General features: G+C 48.9%; 1 protein-coding gene across 1 annotated transcript in view; it reads left to right on the top strand.

Moving 5' to 3' along the window:
• The first annotated feature begins 373 nt into the window (after window positions 1-373).
• LOC124008204 (ephrin-B2-like) overlaps window positions 374-10,792 on the top strand; it is a 141,652-nt gene continuing 131,233 nt past the window's right edge. The window contains exon 1 of the mRNA XM_046319313.1: window positions 374-1,672. Within this exon, the coding sequence (XP_046175269.1) occupies window positions 1,512-1,672 (161 nt within the window). The 5' untranslated portion in view covers window positions 374-1,511. The remainder of the gene's footprint in view (window positions 1,673-10,792) is intronic.

Genomic DNA, 10,792 nt, shown 5'->3' with positions numbered 1-10,792 from the left:
CGAGACCTTTCACCAATCTTTAACAAATTGTCTCACCAAGGAGTCGCAGCATTTGTCGTGCATGATGGTCAGCGTGAGCGACTGTTTGCTAGAGTATGCGAACAGGTGAAGCAGAGAAAGGGAAATCTTTCTTTGAAAGAGGCAGAAAAGACCGAAAGGAGAGACCGAGTCCGAGTTTTCCCCTGCGTGTCTCGGCTCGGGGTCCAGAGCGGCTGCCACCCCCCACAAGGAGAGGGGAAGGAGGCTGATATATACATTGAGTGAAACCGACTCGACCCCCCAAAAAAAAACGAAAGGAGTTTTCCGCTCCTTTAGTGCGCCTGCCAGTCGGGAGATCGGTCTTTTTTTCATTCGAGCATACACCTCCCATTTGCCCTCCCCTTTTCCCAAACAAGCAGGCAGTCTGTCAATGCGCTCCGAGCGTTCCGCAAGTCAAACGAGTGGGAATTTGAACTAGTGAGACGGGGGAGATAGGCTATCGAATGGAAAACATTGACGGAGAAGGGAAGCTATCTATATTCCAGATGACTCGCCACGCCAGAACGGCTAGTCTATAACATAAGGATATAGCCTATGTTAAACGTCTATTTATTATTCCAAGTTTTATTTTCTTCATATTCCTCTGGTTAGTTGAAAGTTGAATAGGCTGGAGATGTTCTAGTCTTCAGTTCTCGTTCTAGTCAAGTGTTTTTATTTGTTCTGTGATAAGTTGGTTCTTGGATGTCAACATTATCCGAGGTTTATTCGCCAGTCGCATTTACAAATCATTTGGGATAGGATCTCGGATGTACTAATTGGAAGAGAAGAGAAAGAACAAGGAGTGAGCGGGGACCAGACCGCGCAATGACAAATCCACCGAGCAGCAAGCATCAACGCGTCCTTATGGGGATGGAGCTTCTGTTCTAAACGGGAGAAAATCCTCTTCCATTTTTAAACACAACATTAGCGCTTCTATCTCGATTTAAAAAAATAAAGTACCATTTCTATATTGCTGGAAAATCCGTTAAAAAAAGAAGGAATGGGAGAGAAGCCGAACAGAATCGGCGCAGACAACAAGGGAACATTGTTTGGGAAAAACAATTATAGCTAAGACCAACACGCAACATAAATACCACTAGAAATCCTTTAACGGGATTTATTTTTGAGTAAGAAGGGGAGTTGTGCACGGGCCAGTGGACATCGCATTGAGGAGAAAAAATAGGGACTAATGACAAAATAATCAGAAAGTCATGGGATTTGCATAGTATTTCTCCTGGACACGCACAGAAAATATTCTCGATTTACGCAGGACGCAGCCTATATTGTCGTCCAGCTGTCACGGATAGAGCAACTTTTATCTGTTATAGTTCAGTGTCAATTACGCATTTTCTCTTCTATTTTCGGTTTATATCCATGCGGTTGCCCAAGGCACGATATCTCATATTCACGCATTGAGTGACTCACCTATAGCCTTCACGGCTATAGTCTTTGTTTTGAAAGTCCCCCATCTCCAACCTCATAGAACATATCACATGTATTTTGAAATGGGGGTAAATAATCGGGTTAGTGTGGTTGCAATGGCGCGTCTGAGAAGTGGGAGTAGACTGAGTTTTCTGCTGATAATCTTAATGGATTTACTGGGGACGGCGGCGAGCAACATGGAGCCTATCTACTGGAATTCATTGAACAAAAGGTAAGAGTGGAAAGTAAAGCCTTGCGGTGCAGCCTATGTGACGTTTACCTTCTAGTCTTTTGTAAACGATAATTACAGGCATATCTTTATTATGTGGACGTTTAAAGCTCTCAACGAAGTTTGGAGAAGGGTGTGCAATAACTCCAGGCCTATACAACTGTAGCTCTCTCTCTCCCTCGTTATCTAAGGCTAAAGAAGTTATGTGCTTTTATGTGACCCAGGCTCGTAAATGCCAGTTTGTATTGTGTGTGTGTGTGTTGAGGGATTTTACGACGGCATTTCGAAAACGATTTTCCCTTTCGAGGCATGAAATTCGTGTCCCTCATCTAGAGCAGTGTTTCCTGAACTCCGTCCTGGTGCCTCAATAGCGTTCATGTTTTGGTTATTGCCCCAGCACTACACAGCTGATTCAAATCATCAAAGCTCGATGATGAGTTTGTTATAATCAGCTGTGTAATGGTAGGGCGAAAACCAAAAGGTGCACCCAGGGAGGGCCCCAGGACCAAGTTTGGGAAACAGTGATCAAGCCTATCTATTGCAATCAGGCACTGAAATCAAAATTCTGTGTCAATTATCTAGTTGCATTTGTTTGGTTGGTACATTGTAGTTAATGTGCATGAACTTACTTTTTGCTACTGTCATCTAGGCCTATGTCATTTCTGGGTGAGATTCAATTATATAGGCTATAGGAATATAAATAGACTTTGAATAATAAAACCATATTCATCTTAGTGGTCTAGAAATCGTGTAGCCTTGTAGGCCAAGTTGACATTGATTAACAGTAGAGGCTGCCTGCCCTGAACACATTCAAATCATTTGCATTTCTCCCTCTGGAAAAAGGAACGTCCATTAGGTGAGAAATGTCCTTTTAAATGTCATTAAGCTACTTTGCCTAACAACCGAGACCACCTTCCGTCAGTTTCCTCACACCTCCGCCAATTTCCGTGTGTCTGAATTGACACCCGGTGGCGATGGCGTGTGTGTGTGGTAGGTAGCCTACTCCAACCTCAAGACTCCATAGCTGGTCTCAGTCTGGAACGGAATGTAGGTTATGCGCGGCTATTAGGCCCAGCTACAGATGCCGAGGGCTGTTTTTAAGATGAATAGGTTTTTAATGCGCCCATGTGGTCCGTGGACTGGGCTACTCCGGGGCCTCTTTTTCCTTCAACAGATGCTACAGCGAGGAGAGATCTAATTCTGCACGGCTCTGCCGTTGTAGCTCTTGGCAGAAGCCCCTAATGAGGCGCTGCGTCCCGAATATCTCCCTATTCACTTTGTAGTCCACTACATAGGGAATAGGGTGGCATTTGAGATGCACACAGAGTCTTCGTCTGCAGTGGGCGTAGTAATCTGATGGGAACATCAGCCTTGGACAATGGAGGGTGGTTTTCACCAAAGGAGTGGAGGGGTAGCAATGGGAGTACTTTGTGAGCGGGCCTAATGCTTGAGTATGCGATTGGGTTCTAATTTAATTGACTTCTCACTTCTAAGTTCTGTTACCTTCATTTGTGGGGTAAGTAGACCTATGTCTAGAACTAACGTAAAATGTAAGTAATGGGAAACCGTGGCGACGTTCACACTCGCTGCCCTTTCACACTTCCCTAAGTGCCACGGAATGGAAAGAGACAGTCACAGGAGAAATAGACCCAACGTTTTACTTCACCGCACAAAATAATTGCTCTGTAAAGTCATGTTGTAACATGTTTGAAACATGGTGATTACACAAGTTATTACACGTTGACAAGTGTTTAAGAGAAGAAGAACCCCCCACTTTCCCAACACACACACTATATTTCCTGTATAGTGTCATAATGACCACGTACTGCCATGTAAAGCCGGGATAAAACAATACATTCACATGAAGTGGTCCACATTTGGGCTTTGTAGGAAATGTACCGGTGACTGTGATGAGGAGTTATCCTGAAGACCATCCCTCATTATGCTGCTTAGGGTGTTCACCGCTACATTATCCAACTCCCCTGCTGCCCTCCTCCATCTCTACACGTCTCAATCTCTTCTCCAAGTTACAGTGGCCTGTCTTTTTCATGGACTCGTTGCCTCATCCTCTACCTCTTTCTTTCTCTCCCAGTCTCTTGTCTATTTCCACCCTCTTGTCCATTCCTCTCTCACCGCTCTCCCTCTTACCTTCTGTCTCTCTCTCCTGTCACACTTTTTCAAGCCTCTCTCTCTTCCGGTCATTCTCTGTCTCGCTCTCTCACTCCTCTCGGAGCGCAGTGACTAGACGTGGCAAATTAAAAACGTGTCACATTCAGGCACTAATTATACAGCTGCACAGCAGGGGACACTCGGTGACTAAAGGTAGGTCAGAGAGGGTAGCTCGGGAATGAGGGAGGGAGAAAGGGAGGGGTGCTGGATGGATGTATTGGAAAAGGTGGAATGGTTGCAACATAGGGAAAGGTAGGTGAAGGAAGGAGACGAGGGGTTGGATGGATGGAACATGGGGAAAGGTAGGTGAAGGAAGGGGACGAGGGGTTGGATGGATGGAACATAGGGAAAGGTAGGTGAAGGAAGGGGACGAGGGGTTGGATGGATGGAACATAGGGAAAGGTAGGTGAAGGAAGGGGACGAGGGGTTGGATGGATGGAACATAGGGAAAGGTAGGTGAAGGAAGGGGACGAGGGGTTGGATGGATGGAACATAGGGAAAGGTAGGTGAAGGAAGGGGACGAGGGGTTGGATGGATGGAACATAGGGAAAGGTAGGTGAAGGAAGGGGACGAGGGGTTGGATGGATGGAACATAGGGAAAGGTAGGTGAAGGAAGGGGACGAGGGGTTGGATGGATGGAACATAGGGAAAGGTAGGTGAAGGAAGGGGACGAGGGGTTGGATGGATGGAACATAGGGAAAGGTAGGTGAAGGAAGGGGACGAGGGGTTGGATGGATGGAACATAGGGAAAGGTAGGTGAAGGAAGGGGACGAGGGGTTGGATGGATGGAACATAGGGAAAGGTAGGTGAAGGAAGGGGACGAGGGGTTGGATGGATGGAACATAGGGAAAGGTAGGTGAAGGAAGGGGACGAGGGGTTGGATGGATGGAACATAGGGAAAGGTAGGTGAAGGAAGGGGACGAGGGGTTGGATGGATGGAACATAGGGAAAGGTAGGTGAAGGAAGGGGACGAGGGGTTGGATGGATGGAACATAGGGAAAGGTAGGTGAAGGAAGGGGACGAGGGGTTGGATGGATGGAACATAGGGAAAGGTAGGTGAAGGAAGGGGACGAGGGGTTGGATGGATGGAACATAGGGAAAGGTAGGTGAAGGAAGGGGACGAGGGGTTGGATGGATGGAACATAGGGAAAGGTAGGTGAAGGAAGGGGACGAGGGGTTGGATGGATGGAACATAGGGAAAGGTAGGTGAAGGAAGGGGACGAGGGGTTGGATGGATGGAACATAGGGAAAGGTAGGTGAAGGAAGGGGACGAGGGGTTGGATGGATGGAACATAGGGAAAGGTAGGTGAAGGAAGGGGACGAGGGGTTGGATGGATGGAACATAGGGAAAGGTAGGTGAAGGAAGGGGACGAGGGGTTGGATGGATGGAACATAGGGAAAGGTAGGTGAAGGAAGGGGGAGGGGTTGGATGGATGGAACATAGGGAAAGGTAGGTGAAGGAAGGGGACGAGGGGTTGGATGGATGGAACGTAGGGAAAGGTAGGTGAAGGAAGGGGACGAGGGGTTGGATGGATGGAACGTAGGGAAAGGTAGGTGAAGGAAGGGGACGAGGGGTTGGATGGATGGAACGTAGGGAAAGGTAGGTGAAGGAAGGGGGAGGGGTTGGATGGATGGAACGTAGGGAAAGGTAGGTGAAGGAAGGGGACGAGGGGTTGGATGGATGGAACGTAGGGAAAGGTAGGTGAAGGAAGGGGACGAGGGGTTGGATGGATGGAACATAGGGAAAGGTAGGTGAAGGAAGGGGACGAGGGGTTGGATGGATGGAACATAGGGAAAGGCTAGAGACAGAAAAAAGGGTGAGTGAATGAGAAGTGGAGGGAAGAACAGAGAGGAGGGTGGAGTCAAGAGGATTAAAATTGGAATGACTCAAAAATGTACGTGAATCGATATGCGTTAAGACACAAGTGCCAGTTATACCTTATACCTTATACCTTATACCTTATACCTTATACCTTATACCTTATACCTTATACCTTATACCTTATACCTTATACCTTATTGAACCAGAACGATCACCTTGGGAGAATCTCCCCCAGACATACATTATCCTTATCCCAGACACACTTAACACACACACACACCTTTATTCCTATCTCAGCATCTCCCATTATCAACTACACGCTGGGCTAATGAAAGATCGAATCTGTTATTACTCTCCGTGAGTTAGGAGTGGGACTGGAAGGGAAGCTGGTCGCTAATGCTGTGCACGCACGCACACACACACACACACACACATCAGGCCGATGGCGTTGGGTCACATTGGTTGGGTCTCTGTACAGAGAGTGCACCACCCTTGGAGATGCATGTGTCTACCACACACACACACACACACACACACACACACACACACACACACACACACACACACACACACACACACACACACACACACACACACACACACACACACACACACACACACACACACACACACACACACACACACACACACACACACACACACACACACACTAGAAGATAAATGGCTTCATTAGATGTGATATGATTTTAGCCTATGCTATGGTTTTGGATGCTCCAATGCGTACGATCAGATCGGGAGTTGTTAAAGGGTTTGAGGGTTGCATGCCTCTCGAGCTGGTCTGGTCTATGAGCCTAAATCAGTCTGCTCTCTCCCTGTCTCTCTCTCCCTGTCTCTCTCTCCCTGTCGCTCTCTCCCTGTCTCTCTCTCCCTGTCTCTCTCTCCCTGTCTCTCTCTCCCGGTCTCTCTCTCCTTGTCTCTCTCTCCCTGTCTCTCTCTCCCTGTCTCTCTCTCCCTGTCTCTCTCTCCCTGTCGCTCTCTCCCTGTCTCTCTCTCCCTGTCTCTCTCTCCCTGTCTCTCCCTGTCTCTCTCTCCCTGTCTCTCTCTCCCTGTCGCTCTATCCCTGTCTCTCTCTCCCTGTCTCTCTCTCCCTGTCTCTCTCTCCCTGTCTCTCTCTCCCTGTCGCTCTCTCCCTGTCTCTCTCTCCCTGTCTCTCTCTCTCCCTGTCGCTCTATCCCTGTCTCTCTCTCCCTGTCTCTCTTGTCTCTCTCTCCCTGTCTCTCTCTCCCGGTCTCTCTCTCCTTGACTCTCTCTCCCTGTCTCTCTCTCCCTGTCTCTCTCTCCCTGTATCTCTCTCCCGGTCTCTCTCTCCCTGTCTCTCTCTCCTGGTCTCTCTCTCCCTGTCTCTCTATCCCTGTCTCTCTCTCTACCTGTCTCTCTCTCCCTGTCTCTCTCTCTCCCTGTCTCTCTCTCCCGGTCTCTCTCTCCCGGTCTCTCTCTCCCTGTCTCTCTCTCCCTGTCTCTCTCTCCCTGTCTCTCTCTCCCGGTCTCTCTCTACCTGTCTCTCTCTACCTGTCTCTCTCTCCCTGTCTCTCTCTCTCCCTGTCTCTCTCTCTCCCTGTCTCTCTCTTCCTGTCTCTCTCTCCCTGTCTCTCTCTTCCGGTCTCTCTCTTCCGGTCTCTCTCTCCCTGCCTCTCTCCCCCTGCCTCTCTCCCCCTGCCTCTCTCTCCCTGCCTCTCTCCCCCTGCCTCTCTCTCCCTGTCTCTCTCTCCCTGTCTCTCTCTCCCTGTCGCTCTCTCCCTGTCTCTCTCTCCCTATCTCTCTCCCGGTCTCTCTCTCCCTGTCTCTCTCCCTGTATCTCTCTCCCTGTCTCTCTCTCCCTATCTCTCTAACCTAAAAGGGTTCTTCAGCAGTCCCCATACCAGAACCCTTTTGGATTCCATGTGTAACCATTTCCACAGAGGGTGTAAAAGAAGGGTTCTCCCTGCCACTGAAAAGGGTTCTTGGGCTGTCCCCTTTTGGAACCTTTTCTAAGAGTGTAGGTCATTGTAAACGTGTGTATGTGTGTATGGGTGGGTGGTTGTCTCCCCTCGACTGCTTCCAGATTCTCAATAATGAATTAATCGTCTGCTAATTTAATGCCGGATAAAAGGCTGGTTAACTAGGCTAAGTGTTTCAAGTAAAAAATGAAAACAAAACACAACAGGGTCTCAAAACAGAAAGGTTGCTGAAAATGTAACCAGAGGATTTGGGGGGGGGGGTGTTACTGTAGGTTGTATTATTAATGCAGTGTACTTTATGGTGAATTAGTGACTATTTGTATGGGTACAATCAAACCTTAATTCAACCATAAATCCACCCTTACGTTTCCCTAAAAAGGAAGGATGTATTCTCCATTGAGGGATTTCTGTTGTGTGGATAAGAAGCAGTAAGCTTAGTCACACGGATCCTGGGGCAAAAATGATTAGCGAGTATCTACTGTTAAGTTTAATAGGGGGATAAAGAAGAAAAGGGTAGGAGCTTGGAGTTCACTGGAGGGAGGAGAGGCAGATAGAGAGAGAGATAGAGAGAGAAGAGGAAGAAACTCAGGGAGAAAGGGAGAGTATGGGGAGCTGCTTGTCATCCTAGCTGCACGGTGAAGCATCCTCAGCAGCAGGCACTTGTTTTTGCTCCTCTAACTGAAAAGGCCAAGTTCTGTGTGAGAGAGAGTTTACGAGCCGAAACCGTCGGGAGATATGAATAGAGCTTTCAGCTGATGTGGCAGAAAAGAACAGGCTAGCCACTACACTACACAGCTGGCTCACTGAGAGAGAAACTAGTAAGGTAGCCAGCCAGGCGGGTAGCCAGCCAGGCGGGTAGCCAGCCAGGGAGGGCAGGTAGGCAGGGTAGTAGTGGGGTGTCCTTTTCTGTCTCCCTGCTCCCTGGGGTATGAGATCAAGCAGGCAGACACACATGGACATGTCTGTCACACACAAACGCACAAAACGCGCACGCACACACACACACTGTGCATTACACTGAATACTCAGACGACCTTACTTAACTACCCCTTTGAAGCGTGTGAGTGTGTGGGCTTCATATATCACAGCCACTGTGTGTGTGAAGTGAGAGTCCAACACACACAATGCCCAGACAGCATGTCAGAAGCCCAGACACACACACACACCACATGAGGTTTCAGGAATGAATGGTAGTCTGATACATTGTGGTTCTTTAGTTTCACTAGTTGTATAGGTTTCAGTCCCCGGGTACTTAGCTGAGTAACTGTCAAAATCACAATATGAGAAGATCTCCACCTGTAACAGACAGACTGGCAGAATGGTCTCTCTACAGTTATAGGGGACTGGTGGACTGCGTGCTCACACACACACAGTGAAAAGCAATAGGGGCTCTCTCTGCTCTCCAGTACATCCGGATGAAGAGCAGTGCCCTGGGGTGCAACCCAATAATATCCATCCACATGGCCTTTAGATCAGCAGGCTGGCCCACTGAGATCTACGATTCTGATCCTCCTGATCCACTGGTTAAACAAAGCTAATCGGCCTTGGCCTGGGTGTGTGTAGGAGAGATGGGGAGAGAGGGGAGACAGTGGCAAGAGGTGGTGCCCCCCAAATCCCCCCAGGTTTCCTCTGATCTAGGATCCGCTCTCAGCACGTGGCCCCTCTGTCAACCCCACTCCAGCCTCCCAGTCCTCCGGTCCTCTCTAAGCCAGACCAAATGCCTCCGTGAGGGGGGATGATCCTGCTTAGAAGGGACAGTGTGAACCAAGCTAATGAGTGGCCTGGCATCACCACGGCTGGGCTGAGCTGGTCTGGGATTGACCTCACAGGGCAATCGTCCTCCTGCTCCTCCTCCTCCTCCTTCCTCTCCTCCTCCCCCATCTCCTCCTACTCCTTCCTCTCCTGTCTCCTCCTACTCCTTCTTCTCCTCCTCCCCTGTCTCCTCCTACTCCTTCCTCTCCTCCTCCCCCATCTCCTCCTACTCCTTCCTCTCCTCCTCCCCCATCTCCTCTCCTACTCCTTCCTCTCCTCCTCCCCCATCTCCTCCTACTTCTTCCTCTCCTCCTCCCCCATCTCCACCTACTCCTTCCTCTCCTGTCTCCTCCTACTCCTTCCTCTCCTGTCTCCTCCTACTCCTTCCTCTCCTCCTCCCCTGTCTCCTCCTACTCCTTCCTCTCCTCCTCCCCCGTCTCCTCCTACTCCTTTCTCTCCTCCTCCCCCATCTCCTCCCACTCCTTCCTCTCCTACTCCTTCCTCTCCTCCTCCCCCATCTCCTCCTACTCCTTCCTCTCCTCCTCCCCCATCTCCACCTACTCCTTCCTCTCCTGTCTCCTCCTACTCCTTCCTCTCCTCCTCCCCTGTCTCCTCCTACTCCTTCCTCTCCTCCTCCCCCATCTCCTCCTACTCCTTCCTCTCCTCCTCCCTCTTGCATTTCCTCCTCCTACAGATGGTAAGATGCACAGACCTGACCCCGCAGACCTGACCCCACAGACCTGACCCCACAGACCTGACCTCACAGACCTGACCCCACAGACCTGACCCCACAGACCTGACCCCACAGACCTGTGGCCTGGATTACAATTATTTATTTTTATTTGACCTTTATTTAACTAGGCAAGTCAGTTAAGAACAAGTTCTTATTTTCAATGACGGCCTAGGAACAGTGGGTTAACTGCCTGTTCAGGGGCAGAACGACAGATTTGTACCTTGTCAGCTCGGGGATTTGAACTTGCAACCTTCTGGAGACTTTTATCTCCCTCACCAACTTTAAACATCTGCTATCTGAGCAGCTAACCGATCACTGCAGCTGTACATAGTCCATCGGTATATAGCCCACCCAATCTACCTACCTCATCCCCATACTGTTTTTACATGATTTACTTTTCTGCTCTTTTGCACACCAGTATCTCTACCTGCACATGACCATCTGCTCATTTATCACTCCAGTGTTAATCTGATAAATTGTAATTATTCACTCCTATGGCCTATTTATTCCCTACCTCCTCATGCCTTTTGCCCACACTGTATATAGTTTCTTTTTTTTCTACTATGTTACTGACTTGTTTATTATTGATTCCATGTGTAACTCTGTGTTGTCTGTTCACACTGCTTTGCTTTATCTTGGCCAGGTCGCAGTTGTAAATGAGAACTTGTTCTCAACTAGCCTACCTGGTT

Source organism: Oncorhynchus gorbuscha, linkage group LG21, assembly GCF_021184085.1.
Source record: "Oncorhynchus gorbuscha isolate QuinsamMale2020 ecotype Even-year linkage group LG21, OgorEven_v1.0, whole genome shotgun sequence".
Lineage (NCBI taxonomy): Eukaryota > Metazoa > Chordata > Actinopteri > Salmoniformes > Salmonidae > Oncorhynchus > Oncorhynchus gorbuscha.
This window is presented reverse-complemented; position numbering and strand designations above follow the sequence as displayed.